Below are 21927 nucleotides of genomic sequence, written 5' to 3'. Positions count from 1 at the left end.
ACTCTCACCTTTAGGCAACTTGTGTTATCCCTTTTTTGAGCACTGTAAGTTAGATCTTTTTTGTGTGTGTTTTCATACTAGGTCATAAAAATCGGTGCGATAAAACTGGTGGTCTAGAGCAAGGACACTGGATTCAGATCGATTTCCTGACTGTACTTATTTACCTCTGCCTTCCAATTAACATTCAAACTAATCAAGAGTCTGACCTTTCCAAGACAGTCTCCTCAGTTGTGAAATGGGATACAGAACCCATTTCTTAGTGTTATGGTGAAGGAAAAATGGCAGGACATACACGGTATTTAGCCCATTGGCTACTCAATGAATAGCAGCAACTTAGATAAATTTCAGTCTCTCTGAGCTGTACTGATAGACACTGTAATAGCTATAGTCTTCCTCACCTTTTTGTCTCTGCTATACATCTAGAAAAATCTTCAATGTGATTAGAGAAAAGAGTAGTTTCTACCTATGGTACCTCTAACTCATCTGTGATATTTCAGTCAATCTGTGTGTATTCAAACTCAATAAGCCTCCGGCTTCTTTATCTAATACCCCATCTCTGCCGTCCAAGGTACTATATCGATCACAAAATATTCAGCATTTCAATAAATTCATGTCTTTTACCACACGGAAAGACATTATATTTAAGAAGCTCACCATTCTTTCTTATCATCATCGACATTGTTAGGTTATGTGCCCACTGGGTATATGGAATCATACTAAAGAATCCGTTACAGGATTTTAGACAAGTCATTTGATATATGTAGCTCGGGATACTTGTCTACAAAAGACACTTTGAAGATTCGTTTTTAAGAGTTTCAAATCCCACGGGAATGGTGTCGAGCAGCACGGTCTTAGTACTGCCGTTAAGTGGTCTCTGGTGAGAGGAAGGCGCGACGCAGTGACAGGCCAACGTGAAGGTCCCGCTGCACTGTCTCGTGCTCACTCAACGCTACAAATGAAGTTCAGGGTAGAGCTGAACAGCAGGGCTCATAACATGGGATGAGAACAGAAAAGTGTCTGGGAGATGACATTTATAACGACAATCAATGGGAACGTACTTATTTTTTACTTGAAAGGTTGATTCAAATTGATAGGATTGGGTGCTACACCGCTCAGAATGGGGATAAGGGAAAAGCAGAAACATAACACATCTGAGTAGAAAGTTTCATAAGCGAAGGGGTGTGACTGTAATGGTTCTTTCTGTTTGCATTTTTCAGCAGGGTGACCTTGGTTTCTGGTTTTGAAACTCAGATGTGAAAATAATTGAGAAAAGTTTTTTCCATGGAAAGAGTGCTTTGGATGATCAATAACTTCTTGCGTTCAGTCAATTAGGAACTAATTATTCAGTTTATATATTAATAGGAGGTTTTAGGCTATGATGAAAAGGCATGTGATGTGGGTTCCAGCACACCCACACTCAAACTCAAATCTAGTCCTGTCGTCACTGGGCTGCTGAGCCTTGGTTTTCCCATCGACAAGTCCAGTTAATAACATCTAGCTCTTGCAGAACGGCTGTGAGGTTTCCAACCACATCAGTGCCTAAGCTGAAACAGGCGCTCAGCAAGTGGTAATTACTGTGTGGATTTCTACCTGGACTCTGTCCTGACGCTGTCCTTTTGGCTGCTAACCGAAGGGTGAGGAGAGAGAGGAGACAGAAGGTGCATCTCGCGTTTGTGCTCATGTCGTCCATTCAGCAGCAGCGCATTTACGTACGTTTCATACATGTAGCAACAGTGATGCAGTGTGGTACACAGTAAGGGTATATATACCACATTGTCTGGCCTTTGTCTATATATATATTTTTTTGTGGTACGCAGGCCTCTCACTGTTGTGGCCCCTCCCGTTGCGGAGCACAGGCTCCGGACACGCAGGCTCAGCGGCCATGGCTCACGGGCCCAGCTGCTCCGCAGCATGTGGGATCCTCCCAGACCGGGGCACGAACCCGTGTCCCTAGGCGGACTCTCAACCACTGCGCCACCAGGGAAGCCCTGTCTATATATTTTATGAGAAGCAAAAGTATATGATAAAACAATGAATTTCGTGGAATTAGCTCAAGCTAGCTCCAGCATTATCAGCTGGGTGGCCCTGGGAAACACAGGGGATGCCTGGGCCTCAGGAAGAGAAAGGCCTACAGCTGGTCACAGAGGGGGTGCCTGCCGGATCCAGTGTCAAGGTCTAGCCGGTCTCACAGTAAGAATAAGCTTTCCCAGAGATCCATCCGAGGACCCATGCTTGATGCGCTAATGACCTGAGGGCTAATTTATTTTCCTGTAGGATCCCTAAGACTTGTGACAACTTTCCTTCACCTCTCTGAAAGCTTAATCACTGAGGTATTTTTTTTTTTCTTGACAGAGGTTGACAAGGGAACGAGAAGCTGGACAGAAGGGAAAGGTAAACGCAGCCTATGGTCATAATCCCTCAGAACAAACGTAAGAAGCCATGGGGTTGATGGAGACTAGATGTTCTGAATAGAGGACTCTGGCAGCTCTCTGTCTCACCACCTTAACAGATCATCTGAAGCGCGGTGCTAGGGCCGTGCTTCTCCTCTCACACGTTACTGTGCACGCACATCACCTGGGGCCTGGTTTCGGGGCAGAGTCTGCATCAGTACATCTAGGCTGGGGACTGAGACTCTGCATTTCAAGTGCTGCCTTGGGTAGCTTGGATCCAGAGGTTATAGACTTGTTATGAAACCTGTCGGTTATCTCTTTTCTTTATTCTGCGAACCATCCAACCTTCAATGCAATTAAAAAAAAAAAAAGACTAAGTGTTACGTTATCCTACATTGTACACAGTCTGTAAGAAATCCAATGCGATCTGTTTCTTCTCCAACAAGTTACAAACTGGTTACTAGTAAAACTGTTGACCACATAAGACAGTATGAGAGAGTCCACCCTCTTAGAAGTACAAGAAACTTACCGTTTCATCCAGGGACGTAGCCCCTGAAAAGAGACAGCTCGCTCCGTACTCTGAAGCCTGTCACTGTCTTCCAATTCTGATTGTTAGCATGTTTTTACTTTTTTTCCTTATAAACAAAAATAGCAAAAACCTTTATCATTTCTAAGTATCAGCCTTACTTCTGCCTTCTGGGACTATGCCGCACAAGTCTTCTGTCTCTGTGATGATGGTGAAATTGATAATAAAGGAGTGAAGAAGAGATGTGCAATTTGCCCAAGGACTGATCAAATATCTGTGCTACAGGAATTCTATTTTTAGTGAGGGATCATTTTGAGTAATCAGAAAAGGAATCATGCCACAGTCTGGGCTCCGATGGGACATTTAAAAAATTAAGTAGGATATGGATTAATGTGGCTCAACGTCCTATCTCCATTTTACAGACGAAGAAACTAGGCTTAGAGAGGGAAGTTCCCTGAGGCCACGCAGCTAGGAGGGGCTGGGGGTGACTCTGATTTTCCCATAGCCACACCCTAACTCCAGGCAGATGGCCCCATTTTTCCTGCTTTCAAGCCTTTGCCCCTCTGCGCAGGATGACTTCCCTCTGGCACTACCCTGCCTTATTACTTTACCTTCATCCTAAGTGTGTTTGTACCCACGCTCCCCATTCAGGATGATCTGTGCTATCGTTTCTGCTTCCGCTTCACTTTTCCTCATAACCCTCGTGCTCTGTTTCAGCCATTCTGCCATAACTACTTGTTTCTCTGACTTTCCCCTTAAAAATCTCAGAATGGCGGGACAATGACTTGGTCATCATCTCTGCAACTTCAATTTGTCAGGGAAAGAGCTCAGGAAAATGTGTGACATTAAATGACCTAACACCAGAAACTGACTGATGGCCAAAGAGGAAAAAAATTGATTAAAACTTCTGAAGAGCCAGGGTGGGGAGGGGAGGGGAGGGGAGGAGACGCCCACTGCACCGGAAACACTCACTGGGCTCCTTCCACCCTCCAGGGCTGCAGCCTGACAGCGGCGCTTGCTTGACATTATTCTAGGAAAAGTCAGTTGGCCTGATGGGTATCCAAGCCTTCCTTCAGCCGGCACTGGAGTCGACAGGAGGACCGGGAACCCACACCCGGCTTCGGGCTGCGCGGATGCACCGTAAGCAGGAGAACCGTGCTCAGCGGCTTTTCTCACGTGTCTGTTCCAGGCTGCACTTAAGTTACAAGTTCTTGTCAGAAGTCTTCTCGCTGTTTGGCACGTTATTTGCCTCAGTTATTGCCTTCCCAAAGCCTACTAAGGTGATTTTAAAAGAAAGCACACGTTTTTCTCCTTTTGCCTCCCGTTAATCAGCCCCAGCGTGGCTGCACTAACACACACTCAGAGAGCACGTGGACCCAAGGGAGTGAATGCTGAGGACTGAGGGGCAGTCCAGGTCTCACGGCAAGAGAAGCAGAGAAGCTCGTGTCCAAGGAAAGTCCTCTAGTGTCTGCCCGGGGCGCGGGGCACGTGTGTGGTCAACCACTGTCAGGGTTTTAAGAAAGGCACGGACAGTAGACACAGAGCTGGAAGGAAGGAGAGGAGAGTGACTGTTCTGACAGGTCAGGTGGTACAAGGTCCTCAGAAGGTAAATCCAGGAGGCAATCATATAGTTTACATAACATCCCAAATTAATGGGTTTTTAAAATTGGAAATTCTTATAATTTTGGCTAGTAGAAAAAGAAATACCATTTTCCTATATCCAGCCTTCCCTTAATGATAAAGAAGGACTTTTTAATAGAGATTGGTAGAATAATATAAATCATATCATATGCTGGTGAAATATTTATGGCCCATATAGTAACTATTCAGCTTTACCGATAACACTTCTCACAGACTGCGGAGAAGAATGGATCACTTTCTGTCATTAACACAATCTTCAGCGTCTGTGATACTATTCATAACCCATTTTAAAACGAGCATAGGTACCACGTGAAAATCCGTGTGGATGAGAAAATGAGAGTGACCGAGTCCCACCTGATTGCCTGGTCTGGGGAAGTCACGTGCTCTGCCCAACAGGCAGAGCAACTGTGGCTACCTAATATTTATCACAGCAGCTGCTGAGATGCCGGTTTTACAAAGATACGATGTCACTGAAATCAGTGGGGCATGACCTAGTGTTAAAACAATAAATGATTAACTTAAGCTGATAGTTTCATGCAGTGTCTGAAAGCTGCCGGTTACTGCAGGGGTCCCATGAAATTTTAAACTCTCCACGGCAGCCCTGTGAGCGTGAGGCAGCATCCCAGCGCCCTGGCATACAGTCTGGGAAGTGCAATCATAAGATCTAACATGGGGTTGCAGTCCAAGAAAAGAAGAGATAAGGGGAAGGCAAACTCTTTAAAGAAACTGTAGCTGAAAATTTTCCCCATCTGATGAAAGCTGATAAAAGCCGCGTGAATGGGTCAGCCTCATGTCCTAGGTTGAAACAAAACCACCACGTTCGGCACCCAACGCTGGTGAATGCGTACGTACTACTTAGAAAGACAGGCTTCATCTGCTTTGTTCACTTTTTCTTCCTGCTCTTTCTGGTAACACATGCAGGGAGAGAACACTGCCTGCTACTTGGGGAAAGGGCCAGATGGGCCAGACAAGGCCAGTGGAGAAGCAACACAGAACTAGCCAGCTGTTCTGAAGAGGGGAAAGGAAGGGAGCATCCTGGAGGGCTCAAAACTGTCCAGCCCAGACCACCAGGGCAGCAGGCAATATATGCGGTGGAGACCCTACAGGGAAAACCACAGAGCTAAACAGAGAGTTTGCTTGGAGTGGCGTCAGTCCTAATCTTCCCTGATGTGTTCTCTGCTGGGGTCCGTGCGGGGAGTTAGGGAGGTGACGTACCACAGGGCTGCACAGGGCAGAACGGAAGTAAAGAAACTTCCTTATCTCCTAAGTTAAAAAGGAGTAAGTTTAGTCCTCTCATTTGAAACTGAATGAAAAGGTTTTATTAAAATACTTATTTCTCCCTTCTGCAGGATTTACTTTTAGATCATTTACATCTTTCAGCAGAAAGCTACCCTGAAGTGATACCAGTGGGGAACATTCATGAAGATTCCAGTAATGACTTGTTCTGCTGTGAAATTCCAAAGTGGTGCTGTCCATGTGACCATTCCCAAAAAGCTGATCCCCTGGTAATCTAGTCACGTGACAGACAAGAACTACACTAACAAAAAATGTTGTAAATGGTCCACACTTGATCAGAAGAGTCTAAAGAATTTGCGATTGTACTGTATTCACTCAACATGTATTTACTGAGTGATTCCTATATGCCAAACATTATGGACACAAGTGCCTTTCAGGCTTTACATAATACTGAGGAGTAACCAATGAAAAACTGAACAAGTCAGAAAGGTAAATTCAGTTTGATAAGTGCTACCATGTAACCAAGAAGGGTGCTGTGGGCTGGCTTCCGGGTTATGGGGGCGGCCACTTCAAACAAGGCAACCAGCAAAGGCTTCTCTGACATGGTGCCTGTGTGTGTTGAGAACAGGATGCTGAGGGGCAGGCAGGCAACTGCAGACAGGCCTTCCAAGGAGGAGGAGTGAAGGCAAAGGACAGGGAAAGGAACGAGCTCGGCCTGTTCAAGGAACAGAAGGGAGACCAGTCTGGCTGGAGTGCAGGGTGGAAAAGGTGATCAAAGAAAAACAGGTTTAAGGCTTATTTCAGAGCTAAAATCAAAATGACTTACTGAGGGACTGAGTGTAGCGAGGACCTACCTATGACCGTCCAGTGGTCCCAGGACTAGAAAGCGCTAGGCTGCAATAAGTGCATTTGCCTTTTGTTTTATGACTGTTTTCAGCCATTTAGATGCTGTGAATTCTAAAACCATATTTTCCTCCGCTTTGGCCACTAGAAAGCTCAAAGCGTAATCTGAAGACCAATTTTGCCAACCCTACAAAATAACATGTACCTTTTTGTGTATTAATCTCACCCTTAGGATTTCTGTAATTTTCTATCCTAATTATTTTCCATATTAATTTATTTTTCTTCTGGTAGATGGACATTAACTTAGCAAGTTACTATATGTGATCTGATGAGAAAAAGTAGTAAAAATATGTCTTTTCATCATAGTTTGCATTAATTGTGCTGTAATTAATATATAAGAAAAGTGACAGAATGAAAATTCTATGGAAAAACTGCAAGAGGAGAATGAGTGGAAGAAAAAAAAAAAAAAAGATTCTGGATAAAAACAGAAGGGAAGGATCAAAGAGAGGGAGAGGCATGGTTTCTGGAACCAGACTGCCTGCATTCCAGCCAGGCTCTAAAAATCCCGAGCTGAGTGACTGGAGCAAGTAACTGACTCCTCTGGCCTTGGTTTCCTCATCTGTGAAATGGTGACTTTAGCAAAACAGTGCCCGCCTCACAGGGCTGTTATGAGGCTTAACCTAGTTAATATCTGTAATGTGCGCGGAAAGCACTCAGTCAGTAGTAGGCACGATGTGAGTGTCTGTTAAAGGAAGTTTCAGTTCGGGATGTAAAGACAAGTAGGACTTAAACAGGTGAGAGGGTTAGAGAGCGGAACCACAGACTTGCAGACACAGGAGCAGTGTGAACAAAGGTTTGGAAGGGCAGAGCACACCCTTTACCCCAGTGGCGGTGTCGGGGGGAGGCAGGCGCTAAAGCAGGAAACCTGGCAAAGTAATGAACAAAGACCAACTGGGAGAGAGGTCTTAAGAGAAAGTACAGAAGGGCAACTGAATGCCTCTTAGAGGAACATGAATTTCACACTGTAGAAAACAGAGTATTTGAACGATCTGGTGCCACGCAAGCCCACAACCACATGGAGGGAAGGTGGCGGTGCCTGGCTCCCTGGCACGTGGGGAGCGGAAGTGCCCCGCATCAGGTGTTGGATCAGCACGAACCAGCCACTGCTCCACAGGCGAACCACTGGGTCTGAAGTGTGACCTGAACGGTAATTCCATCCCAAAATACCCACTACCAAGGCAATGGAAAAGCTCAAAATGGCAAGCAGGGTATAGGCTGCCACCAAGAGGAATAATTTTTCACCTGGGCAGATGGAGGTTATCTCTCCAGATACTACACTCCCTCAGAACAGAAAGTTTCTGCCTTCCTTGTAGATTCATAACATAACATTTTCAACTGAAGTGAAAATGAGACAACTAGATTAGAAATTACCTTCAGCAAAAATGGAAGACCTGGTCTAAGGAACAGGGCATCCCCTAAATGACGGCACTGCACGTGCTCTATTATCTATATTCTCTATCCAAGGGATATCCGTTCTGTGGATGTTGCCTGATTTAGAGAAAAGGGCCTTTGCAGATGTGACATTAGGTCGAGAATCCTGAGATGGAAACACTACCCTGGATCACCCAGGTGGACTCTAAATACAGTCCCATGCATCCCTATGTGAGGGAGGCAACTGGAGATGCGAGAAGGCAGAGCTAAGAAGGAGACAGAGCAGAGTGCGATGGCCTCAAGTCAAGGACCGCCTACAGGCACCAGAAGCTGGGAGGGTCACCACGATGATTCCCCCCTACAGCCTCCAGGGGGAGAGCGGTCAGTACCTTGATTTTAGCCTAGTAAAGCTGATTTCAGACATCTAGCCTCCAGAACTATGACCAATTTCTATTGCTTAAAGCCACCAAATTTGTGGTAATTCATTGTAACAGCCACTGGAAACGAATATAGCAAATACGTAATTTCCTATGATTGCAAGTAAATTATTTAACAGGAGAAATGGAAATGATAGAGATTTACCGTTTACTGAACAGCTACATAAATTATTTCATTAAATCATCAGCAGCAATCCTATTATTATTAGCCTGTTTTTTACAGAGAAAACCCACCTGGTACCATGCCCAGATCTGTGTTCCTTTTACATTGCAATAACACCTGTCTGTAACTGCTCTGACAGCGTGTCGATCAGCACTCAGCAGGGGGACTCACTTTTTATTCCTCCAAAGGAACTTGGATAAATGGAAGAAACCTATTTTAAATTATTTCATGCAAAACTCTACCTGAAAAAATATATACAGTCACCAGTGAAAAAAAGTCTGTGTTACTAATTTCCACTGAGTTCTTCTGGGGGCAAAAATTAAAAATAATTTTCAAATAAGTTTGAGAGTCACGTCTCAATTTATAGTTTGCTTCAATTGACTTACGAATTCATTATCATATTTTTCATGATAAAAGCAGTCGTGATTCCGAGACAGAAATAAAAATTCGGTGTGCCTGGACAAGCTTCGGAGTTTCAGATACCACAGAGCATTTACACGGCATAAAAGGACAACGAGCATCGGGACACTCACCTGGTACCTGACACTGCTCAACACTGGAGGTGCGGCAATGAACCAGCCTGGTACTGTCTGCGCTCACTGGGAAAACACAAGCTTCCACTATCTCCATTTGTGCATCAAAGCTATGACTTACATTCAAAGAATTAGGGGATTAATAACGTGAGGGTGATTAAATAAACTTATCTACAGTCATTAGCTAGTAAGTGGTACAGGTTATATTTAAGCCCAGGAATACCTCAGTCCACAGTGAATCCTCTTAATACGACACCATATTGCCTGAATGTATTCCTATAGGCTTTGTACCAATACACTGGTAAAGTCGCTTGCCCGTTAAAAAAGGAAACATTAAAACTGTTGCCATGGTACCCTATTCTAACAACAAACAGGTAAGTCAATAAATCACACCTACCTGGTTATTGCTGGGGTCGGTACACCTCTTGTACGCAAGGTAGGTTTCCCTCGAACAACTGGTACATCTGCATTTTCTGAACCACCATTCAAATATGTTAATTCCTGGAGCTGTGCTTGCCTGATTTCATCATTATAGTCCTACACAAAAGACAGAAGATAACAAAGAATTCAGGACATGAAGCAAATAATTTTTAATAGGAAAAAAAAAGGTAAGGAAAATAGTTAAATTCATAAAACAAGACTTGAGTTTGTTGAAATGAAAATTTATCAATAAATTGTTGTAAAAAGAAAAAAAAACCCAGTATTTTTCCCCTAAACTAGAATTTTCTACAGTCAGCCATATCTCCTTCTGCTGTGCATACTTTCCAAGTGAAATATTTATAATAAAATTAAAATGGCACGTAACTGATATATGGCATTATTATTTACAACTCAATCAACTAGTAGTTACAGAGAGCCTAGTTTATCCAGAACTATCTCAAGAAAGAAGAACGAAGTTGGAAGACTGGTATGTTCTCATTTCAGAACTTACTATAAAGCTACAGTAATGGAGAATGTATGGTACTGCCTTAAAAGATAGACATAAAGATCAATGAAATAGAATTGAGAGCCCAGTTATCCATTATAGTCAATTGATTTTCAAATAGTCTCTAACAAATGGTGCTGTAACAAATGAATATCCACATCAAAAAAATAAGATGGGCCCTTTACTTTTTGCCACACACAAAAATTATATCAAAATGGATCAGAGACCTAAATGTAAGAGCTAAAACTGTAAAACTCTTGAAAGAAAATGTGAAAGTAAATCTTCATGATCCTGTATTACATAATGATTTCTTAGCTAAGATACCAAAAGCACAAATGAAAAAACAGTCAAATTGGACCAAGTCAAAGTTTAAAACTATTGTGCCACAAAAATACCATCAAAAAAGTGAAAATACAGCCCACAAAACAGAAGAAAATATTTTGAAATCCTATTACCTGATAAGCAACTTGTATTCATAATACATGAAGAACTCTCACAGCTCAATAATAAAAGGACACATAACCTAATTTTGAAAGGATAAAGGATTTGAATAGGCATTTCTCTCTAAGAAAAACAGAAAGTAAGCCCAAGAAAAGAAGCTCGACATTATCAGTTATTATGGAAATGCAAACAAAAACGACAATGAAATACCACGAACATACTCCCTAGGATAGCAGTAATCAAAGAGATAAGCAATATCAAGTGTTGGTAAGATTGCAGAGATATTGAAACCCTTACAACTTTCTGGTGGCAATGTAAAATGGTCCAGCCACTTCGGAAAACCACGTAGTAGCTCCTCAAAAATGCTGAACAAAGAGTTACCATATGACCTGGCAAATCCATTCCTAGGTAATACCCAAGAAAACGAAAACATATATTCATGCAAAAATGTGTGCATGAATGTTCACAGCAGCATTATTCATAATAGCCCAAAAGTAGAAACAACCCCAAAGTCCTCAACTGAGGAGTGGACATATAAAATGTGGTATATTGTAAAATGGAATATTATTCAGCAATAAAAAGCAACTTGAATGAACCTTGATAACAGTATGTTAAGTGAAAGAAGTCAGGGCAAAAGACTACACATACTGTACGTGTTTTATATGAAATGTCAAAAAAACCCAGGGAAATCTAGAGAGAGAAGTTAGTGGCGATGTAAGCCAGAGGAGTGTGAGAAGGTAGGGGAGCCAAGTGGGAGGGACTGCTAATGGCTAGGGAGTTCCTTTGGGGGATGATAAAAATCTAAACCAGTTGGTAGTCATGGTTACAAAACTGTGAATATACAATAATCCAGTGAACTGTATACCTTATGGGTAAACTGTATGGTATCTGAATTACATCTCCATAAAAGCTGTGTAAAAAGAACAAAAACTAATTAGTGGTTGCCGAAGGTGGGAGAAGAATGGGGAGTGACGGCTGTTGGTTACAAGGTTCATTTTGGGAGGTAATACAAATGGCCCAGCTGAGATTAGGGGGACAGCTGCAGAACTCTGCGAATATACTAAAAGGCACTGAACTGTATACTTTATATGAGTGAATTTTATGCCGTGTGATTTATATCTCAATAAAGATATTAAAAGGAAAAAACAACACACTGGAGGCAGAAACACCAGACGGAAGCACTTAAGTAATCCCAGTACGTGGTAAAGATGGCCTGGAGTAGGGAAGTGGCAGGAAGGATGGTGACAGGTAGATATGGAGTTATTTATAATGCCTAATTTTATTAGAAATGGTAAAATATTGGATATGGGGGTATATGAGCAAAGTCAAGAAGTTTGACTGGTTTCTGGAAGGTAAGGAGAGTAACAAAGTGACATCATGATTTAATCAATTTTGTACAGGTCGAGTCTGCAATGGTCTGTAGCACACAAAAATTGAGCTGTTGTAGAGCAATCAGACATAGGAACTGGAAATTCAGAAGTTAAAGATATGGATACAGAAGTGGGAAGGAAGGCCCCACACATTACAGAGAAGGGTGTGTCAACCCAGCTGGCCCTTGGCAGGCTCCTGGCAGATAACCTCTGAATCCGTGGTGGGTTCTGCCTACTAACAGTATGCTCCTTACCATTTTACTAAAAACGTGTGATTAATAAATTATTTTTAAAGCACATTCTAAATAAAATGTGCTACCTAAATGCTGAATATTGGCCCTGTTGAAAAGTGTTAGGAGGCAGGACATAAAATTGTATGTGGTTAAAAATTGATTCATGGGAAAAGAAGATAACTGAGGCCCTATTCAAAAATACAATTAAAAATTTAAACAGAAAAATAAAAAAAAGAAAAGCATTGCTCTAAGTAAAGTTAGGTGATTTACAATGGTCCCACGAAAACTAGAACTAAAGCCTATTTTAAACATCATCTGTGTAAAAATACATTACAGCAGATAGTGTAGTTAGGAGGGAAAAAAAAAAACCCAAAAAGCAAAAAAACGGAATCTGAGTCAATCACATCTGAGGTTAAGCCTGAATTTACCCAATCGGGCTGACCAGCTATGTGATTTTAGACAACTTCTTTAAATGTGAGGTAACTGTTTCTTCTAAGGTCAGATAGACACTATTGACATACACACTGTAGTTACAATTTTATTGGTCTTTGAAATAATGTTTTTAGATCAGTAGGGAAACCAAATCACATATGGTAGCTTATAGATTAAATTATTTTTACAATTTTACATTTTAAACTAGTCACTAGTAAATTATCACTTCAACTCCCCACCTGAAAAGTGAAACTATTATAACATTAACACCAACACTATCACCAATTGTGAAGAGTAGAAAATTGATTAGAATTCTAATTAAATATGTGTAAATGGGATTTCTCTAGCCAGTAAGTTTAGGATCTATCTAAATGTGTTAGCCTGGAGAATAGGAAAAAAGTCTTAAAATAAAATCATTAAAAGTAATTTATTAAAAATTCAGTGGGTTCTCTAACTAGCCAGAGATGTACTCTTCAGACATATTTGCCCAAATATGCTAATATTTATGTCCAAGGTTAATCCTGGGATCACTGTTTGAATTATAATCTATAAGAAGTAAGTGTCCATTATTTGAAGACTAATTAAATAAATTCTGGAACACGCATATAATGAAACATTATGCAGACATTAAAAAGGATGAAGTGAAACTTTACATATGCTCGTATGGACAGAGATCCAAAACAACCTAAGTTAAAAAAAAAAAAAAAATGAAAGGTTATGAGAGAGCACAGGACTTTCAGGATAACTAAGCAAGGAGCTCAGCAAAGCCTTTCCATAAAAAGCAACAATAAAGGCTGACCAAACAGTTAAAAACGACCACTTCGGGACTCTGGAAAGGAGAGTGGGAGTCTGTGGCAATCTTGTGCTCCCACCCCTCCTCCCCAGCCCAGATGACGCAGAAGTTCCACTAGGATGGGGAAAGCCGTGAAAACCAGTGACGGATGTTCACGTAATTTTGAAGAAAGTGTGAAATGACTCCATGCCCAGCAGCACTGTCAACATCAGTAGCAATTCTGATAGCAAATGAATAGAGAAGACCAGTCAATCAGCAAGCCGAATAATCACGTTCTGGGTGGGGCAAGCAACAAATAGACTGGCCAAGTAGCCAGAAACTTAACAGCCTGGAGAGCCTCGATAAGCTCTCTGCACGTCTCCGCCTGCTGAAGGGAGGGCTATGCACACGTACAGCAGAGAACGGAGAAAGCTAAAGTGCCCCGCACCTCCTCGCCTGTGTACGTACAAAGGAGACACAAGGATTCCTGGCAGAAAGGAGAAGCCAGGGCAGACTGGAAAACTGAGTAGCCTTTGGATGTACTCCCCAATGCACACCCAGTTCCATCAGCAGACGGGGGAAGCCTTACTGACACAGGTGTTTGAGCACACCCTCTGACCAACCACTGGCTGATCTTTCAGCAATGCTGACCCAGAGAAAAATCCTAGCAGGCCAGGCTTCAAAATAAAAGTGAGAAGGAAAAAAATTAACAAAACTTTAAACCATGAAGGAGACAGACTTTGCAGATTTAGTCCAACTAAATTATTAAAGAAAAAAAAAAACCTGCAACAATAACCCTCTGGGAATAAAGTGAATCAGAATCCGATTTACTACAATACATTACTTAAAATGTAGTGTTCTCAACAAAAACCTAAGAGACATGCAAAGAAACAGGAAAATGTCACCTATACCCAGGGCAGGAAGAAACTGCCTAGGAGAGGGCCCAAATCTGGACCAGCAAAGAAAAAAAGAGATTAAAAAAATCCACAATAACTACAATGTAAAGTTAATCAGAGGAGCTCAACAGCAGATTTAAGATGGCAGAAGAATGAATCAGTGAACTTGAAGTTAATTAAAAGTATTCAGTCTGAAAAACACAGAGAAAAATGGATGAAGAAAAATGCGCCTCAGAGATCTGTGGGGCACCATCAAATGTACCAACATACATATAATGGGAATCCAGGGGTTGGGGGTGGTGGAGGAGGAAGAGAAAGGCAGAGAAATTTTAAAGAAACAATGGTTGAAAACTACCCACACATTTGAAGAAAAACATAAACCCACATATTCGCTTGAGATAAACATGTACACCACAGTCAAATAGTGGAAAATCAAAGATAAAAAGAAAGTCTGAGCAACAGCAAGAGAAAAACAACAGATTACATACAAAACCACAAAATAATTAATGACTCTTCACATCAAAAATAGTAGAGGCCAGAAAATAGAAGAATGGCCTCCTACCACATAAAAGAAAAAACCGTCGACCAAGAATTATACACAGGTATACTTCGGAGGTATTGCAGATTTGGTTCCAGACCACCGCAATAAGGCAAATATTGAAATAAAGCCAGTCGTACGAATTTTTTAGCTTCCCAGTGCATATAAAAGTTATGGTTAACACTACACTGTAGTCTATTAGTGTGCAATACCATTATGTCTTAAAAAAAAAGTACTTACCTTAATTAAAAAATACTGCTAAAAAATGCTAACCATTACTTGAGCCTTCAGTTGAGTCACAGTAGTAACATCAAAGATCACTGATCACCATAACAGATATAAAATTAGTAAAAACATTTGAGATATTGTGAGAATTACCAAAATGTGACACAGAGACACAACGGGAACAAATGCTATTGGAAAAATGATGCCAACAGACTTGCCTGACACAGGGTTGCCATAAACCTTCAATTTGTTAAAAAAAACAAACACAAAACAAACACAGTATCTCTGAAGCACAATAAAGTGAAGCGCAATAAAAAGAGGTACGTTTGTAAGCTAAACTTTAGGATATAGGTGAAATAGACAGGCCGAGAAAAAAACTTTTTTTGCTAGCAGACCTATGTTACAAAAAAGACTAAAGGAAGTCCTTCAGGCTGAAAACAAGTAACACCATATGTCAACTCTATCCGCATAAAGAAACAAAGAGCACCAGAAATGCTAGATGTGTGCTTTAACAGAAACGTCTATAAAAATACTGTACTACAAGCCAATATCCCTCATGATTATAGATGTAATAATCATTAAACTATTAGGGTTTTTTATATGTTTCCAGCAACATATAAAAGGGATTACATATCACGACCAAGTAGAGTTACACCTGGGACTGCAAAGCTGGCCTGACATCTGAAATCACAAATGCAATACGCCGTTATTAACAGAATGAAGAAGAAAAGCCACGTGAGGGGCTCAATGGACAGAAGAGCAGTTAGCACAGCCCAACACCCATTTGTGACTAAAACAAACCAACAAACCCAAACCTCTTACCACCAGGCACAGAAGAGAACTTCTTCAACGTGATAAAGGGCAGCAAAAGAAACCCCACAGTTAACATCACACTTCACGGGTAAAAGACTGAAAACTAGGAAAGGGTGTCTATCCTCACTTCTACTCAACTGAAAGTTCTAGTCAGTGTAATAAGGAAGAAAATAAAATTAAATAAAAAATTAAAGGCATCAGATATGAAAGGAAGAAGTAAAGCTTTCTTTATTCACAGATCACATGATTCTGTATGTAGAAAATCCTGATAATTCCATTAAACACACACACACTGAAACTAGTAAACACATTCAGCAAAGTCACAAGGTACAAACAAGATCAACTGCATTTCTATACACAAGTAACCACCTGAAAATGAAATTTAAAAAAAAATTCCGTTCACAATACCATCAAAAAGTATATAATACTTAGAAATAAATTTAAGAAAAGAAATGCAAGCCTGGTATCCTGAAAACTATAAAACACTGCTGAGAAAAAATTTTAATATCTCTTAAAAAAATGGAGAGACATTTCGTGTTCATGGACAAGAAGGTGCAATATTGTTAGGATGGAAAATTACCCCCAAATTGACTTACAAGTTCAACGCACTATCAAAACCCTAGCAAGGTTTTTTTTGTTGTTTTTTTTGGTAGAAATTGACAAGCTGAATGTAAAATATACATAAAAATGCGAAGGAGCCAGAATAGCCAAAACGATTTTGAAAAAGAAGAACAAAGTTGCAGAACTTACACAACCTGCATTTCAAAATTTGCTATAAGGCTGAAGTAATTAAGAGTATGGTACTGGCATAAGGACAGGTATATAAATCAATGGAACAGAACTGAGAATTCTGAAATAAATTCATACATTTATATTCAGTTAATCTTCAACAATAGTGCCAAGGCAATTCAATAGGGACAGAATTGTCTTTAACATATGGTGCTGGGACAACTGGATATCTACATAGAAAAAGATATATTTAGATCCTAATCTAACACCATACACAAAAAGTAACTTCAAGTGGATCATAGAGTTCAATGCAAGAGCTAATACCATAAAACATTAAGAAGAAAACACAGCAGAAATTCTTGGCGACCTTGGGTTAGGCAAAGAGTTTTCTGGCCAGCTCAGATTCAAGGTGAAAGAAGTTCGAGCCTACCTCTTGGTGGAAGAGTGAGAAGTGATGGGGTGGGAGGACAGCTGCTGCTACCTTTGGAGAACAGAGTCTGTCCTACTTGGCTAAGCCGGCACTCCCTCGTCCACACTGAATGACCACAAGGACATTAAACCTCTCCTTGGTCTTGTCAGTTACAATTTTAAAGTCATTTATATAAATATCTGATTCTTACCTGTCTCTCCCATTATATAAACTCCATAAGGGCAGGGGCCATGTCTTTTATTAGTCCACATGTGTCTATCAAATAGAGAGCACTCAAAAGCTCTGTTTTTAAACTAAATGAATAATAGGATCATCACACTGGCTTGAGGGAACTAATGAAAACTCTGTTAAGCTCCCAAATTAAAATACTTAATATGGTCTTATGCCCTGGCTTTTCCAAGACAATCATGATTTAAAACGTCCTTTCCCTATAAAGGTGACAGTCTTCCTCACAGATAACATAATCGTGACACATGCTACAGTAGGTAAGTCAATCTACTACACCACTGGGAATCGCTGAACACAGTCTTATCCCAGACAGCTGTTTGGCAGATGTGACAGTTTCTCTAAAATAAACTGTCTGAAGAACCAATGTGTTCAAGTTTTTGTTTTTTAAATCTAGAACATGCAAATTATACAAAAGACCAAAATTAACTTTTGTAATGGAAATAGGGACAAATTCTCTTCAAATTATCACATTCTCAGCAATGTCAGGGTGTCTGAAAAGGATTAAAAAAGACCATCAACTGTTAACAAAAACATAAACACCCACACAGTGCCTTCCTCTCTGTGCCCGCCGCTCTGACACCATCAAGCATTCCTCACGCTGCACAGAAACCACGTGCTTCTCCCCTAAACCACACAAGCCTCCTGTGGGGCTGCGCTCACTCACGCGACACACCACCGAGCACAGCGCTTGGCACGTGGACCGCACCAACGAGCTGGCGCTCGAGAGCAACGAATTTGTGAAGTGACTGAGTGTCACAGCAAGGCTCAGGGCCTGAGACCCCAAAGGCACACCAGTGACTGTGCTCTTCAACTTTCTTGCAGTATTACCTAATCTCTTTAAAAATCCCTGGCCTCACAGGTAAAGAAGGAATGATGCCAAGTAATTCACAGGGACACTGTAACAGACAAAGCGCTATGCAAATAACAATTACTGATAAGAACTGTCAAGGATTAAAACAAAGGGAGGACTTTAAAATACAAATTAACTATCAAGAAAAACTGTACGCACCGGAATGAGGAACTTTTTGATTTCCTCCAGAGCATGTCCCATCCGGGCATAGGCTTCTGCTGGCGGGGCAAACACTTCAATCAGAACATGGAGATCATCATTGAGGTGGAAGTACTTTGCTTCTCCACTTTTCCTCAACTCTTCTTCCTGAAAAAAGAAAAATCATGTTTAAAAGGGTGTCACTGTAAGAAAAGAAAAAGAAAAGAAAAACTACCCGAGCTTATCTGGCACGAGCTTATCTGGCACGTGGTTATCACAAGAGGTTCACCCAACAGCAAACACCACCTAAGGAAGAAAGTTTCAAACATAAATCTGATCTTGCTGTCCCCAGGCCTTTATGGAGACCCCAAAGGCTTCCTGCTGCTGTGGGAGGGGTCTCAAGTCCTGCCTCTGGCCCAGGAGTCCTCCAGCCATCTCCCCAAGGCCACGCGCTCTGCAGCCTGCCCGGCCCAACCCCTCCAGGCACTGCAGAGAACCGCTTCGTGTTCCTCAGACTGGCCAAGCAACCAAGCTCACTTCTGCACTGGCTACCCTGTGTGCCCCTGAGCTGTCACAAAGCATTTACCACTATCTAAAATGCCTTACTTTTTGCTCGTCCATTTTCTAATTTTTCTCACTTAAGGTGATCACCATGGAGCAGAACCCATGATTGTCTTGTTTGGGGCTGCATGCTCCTTGTCTAGAAAAGTGCTTGGTAGATAGTAGATGCTCAACAAATATTTTTGAATGAATAGGTAAATATTATTTATTCATTTCTATGTTCATTTGCTCATTCATACAAAAAACCATTTCTACATGCCAGGCACTATATCTGAGAATAAAACAATGAATAAAATAAATGAAAAATTTTGTTATAGGATTTTATATGATTATGAGAAACATTTAAAAAAATTTTGGTGGATATAATGAAATTCAGGGGGGAAAAAACCCCAGATCATTAAGAGACCACTCACTTTGCTCCATTATCTTTTTCTAACAAGCCTTTGTTAGAGTAGCAATTACAGAATCGGGTTCTTTTAATAGTCTTTGTTCTCAACATTAAAATCAGACAGAGAGATTAAGATTAGTAGGAACCTACACCTAGAGTGATTTCTAAACGGCAGGAAACCTTCCTAGCCTCTCCAAAACCCACCCCGTAAGAGAGAGAACCCATGAATTCCTGGCAACAGCACCTGTTGATTCCAAAATTAGCCAAGAGGATGAGGAGGCACACAGGCCCTTGACTTCACCCCTTAAGGCTTCAACTTTTGTTACTTAACTAATCTGAATTTTTACAAAGAAAAGACATATCAAAATAAAGAGCATGAAAAGGGCAGGGGATTTAGAGTTAGATAAACCTGAATTTTAGCCATGGTGGTCACCAGGTATGTGTGTGAGTTTGAACAAGTTATATGTAATCCAACACTTAGTTTGCAAAATCAATTTGGGGTTAACACATGTATATTAATGTAGGTCCACTGAGAAGACTACAAAGGCAGCTTGTGTAAAGGCCTGGCCCAGGAGACAGTGTATATATAGTGCCCAGGACACTGCCTTCTACGTGTCAGGCACTCAGTAAATGCTAGTTTCCTTCACATTTATGGAAAGTGGGCCAGAAACTGAAAGAAAAGAAGAAAAATATTTTTGAAGGGAGAGCAAACATAAGCTACCATAATATCCTACGCCTTTCCTTCAAAATTTGTCAAGTATGAAAAGGACTATTGGGACTTCCCTGGTGGCGCAGTGGTTAAGAATCCGCCTGCCAATGCAGGCAGGGGACACGGGTTTGAGCCCTGGTCCGGGAAGATCCCACATGCCGCGGAGCAACTAAGCCCAAGCGCCACAACTACTGAGCCGGCACTCTAGAGCCCGCAAGCCACAACTACTGAGCCCGTGCGCCACAACTACTGAAGCCTGCATGCCTAGAGCCCGTGCTCCACAGTAAGGGAAGCCACCGCAATGAGAAGCCCGCGCACCGCAACAAGAGTAGACTCCGCTCGCCACAACTAGAGAAAGCCCACGCGCAGCAATGAAGACCCAACGCAGCCAAAAATAAATAAATTTAAAAAAAAAAAAGAAAAGGACTATGCTTTCATGCCAACGGTGGACTAGTTCTTGTTCTAATTGGAACATTTTCAATCATTTGATCTGACTCTGCCTTTCACAGCTGAAGTTTTAGAAACTGGATTCTATGCACAGTAGTTCATCTTTGAAAGCATGAACTACTGAAATGAACATTTCTTATCTTTTTCTAATATGGCACCAAACTAATGCTTTTAATGAGAGGTTATAACTGTTGATTCATAGGCAAACATTCTCATTGCTATTACAAACCTAAGCTGGAACAGGAAGGCCTTCTTACCATAACCACAGCTGTCACGCAGCTCCATAGACTGAGCAGTTATGAATGGGTTACTTCTTGGGTTAATGATGAGAGGCAATGCAGTGTTTGGGGAAGAACACAGACTGTGTTTGAAGTGCTGCTTTCAAACCCCAAATCCAATGACTGGTGACGTTACTTTATCCGCATCTTGAAGAGGTGATTTTAAAATGGATAATAATAGCGTGGTACCTACTGCTCAAAGGGTTGTTGTAGTAATAAAGGAGTGATTATAACAGTCATTAGGAGTTATTAGTAATAAAGGAATTGTAGTAATTCAAAAGACACAGGAAGTCTTTAGAATTATGCCTACCACGTAATAAGCACTCAAATGATAAATATAGTAATGATAACTATTATTACATAACAACAGTATTAATTATTCCATTATTCTGTAATATAGATGAGGTGGGCAAAACGTCTAGCATGTTTGGCACAAACTGAAGGCTCCACAGACCGCAGCATTATAGTGATTATTGTGCTACGTAACCACCTGATACCTGTCAGCAATGACTCCTATAATATCGTCAATGTAGCAAATACAAGAAGAAAATGATTATGTTCACATTAGAATTTAAATGGTGAACACTGAAAATCTAAAAGGATGAGATTTTAGTACTAAGGAATGGAAATCTCTTTAGAAATAAACACTGTTAACTGAGAATTTTCTGTAGACTAAAAATTAGTAAAAAGGATCAACTGAAATCAGTATTCAAGAGTTCAGGCAGTGAGGATCTGATTACGATACAGCAGATGGGACACCTGTCTACTTAAATTATCACCTGTGGTTACTGTCAGTGAAATGCTTTTGAAGGTGTAACTGATGGACCACCTGGCACAGCATGACGGGCGAGGAGGAGACACGGTGGGCCAGGTGGGATGAAAGGGGCTGTTCCTACTGTACTGAAGAACTTAAAGAAGGACATGACAGACTCAGCACGCGGCATTATCAGTCCAAGACCCACAGAGCCAGAAGCATCCCGGAAGATTCTACTGCTTATGGCCACAGGCTGATGGAGTCAACAGACCAGGCAGAGTTCAGGCGTGTGCTAACGACCAGCACGTTGCCTGGTCATCGCTATGGGAGGCTTAGGACGGTGTCCGGAGGACAGTGAAAATCTGGGAGCTGGACTGGCAACATTTGGAAAGATTCAAATAACTCTGAGTATACAAACGCTAAAGTCCCACTGAGCCTTCCACACTGGCAGAAGCCTGTCTCGAACAGCCAAGGTAGTTCCTTGAAAGGAGATGACAATTCTCATGCTTTACTACTGCTACCCTTTATCACCTCCTGGCCTAAGATCAGATCCCTGCTTGCCCCAGAGAT

The 21927-nt window shown here is 41.3% G+C and overlaps 1 protein-coding gene across 7 annotated transcripts in view; it reads right to left on the bottom strand.

The window, feature by feature from the left end:
* Nucleotides 1–21927, bottom strand: part of KHDRBS3 (KH RNA binding domain containing, signal transduction associated 3) — a 179851-nt gene that overhangs the window by 66509 nt on the left and 91415 nt on the right. For all 7 annotated transcript variants that reach the window (XR_009516688.1, XM_059995230.1, XM_059995231.2 and 4 more), the window contains 2 exons: nucleotides 18242–18388; nucleotides 9598–9737 (listed from right to left, as the gene is read on the bottom strand). Coding sequence is in view for 6 of the 7 variants with exons in the window: in XM_059995230.1 (XP_059851213.1) it covers nucleotides 9598–9737; nucleotides 18242–18388 (287 nt within the window). In the remaining variant the exon portion in view is untranslated. The remainder of the gene's footprint in view (nucleotides 1–9597; nucleotides 9738–18241; nucleotides 18389–21927) is intronic.

The sequence above is a fragment of the Delphinus delphis genome, chromosome 17, assembly GCF_949987515.2.
Source record: "Delphinus delphis chromosome 17, mDelDel1.2, whole genome shotgun sequence".
Classification (NCBI taxonomy): Eukaryota; Metazoa; Chordata; class Mammalia; order Artiodactyla; family Delphinidae; genus Delphinus; species Delphinus delphis.
This window is presented reverse-complemented; position numbering and strand designations above follow the sequence as displayed.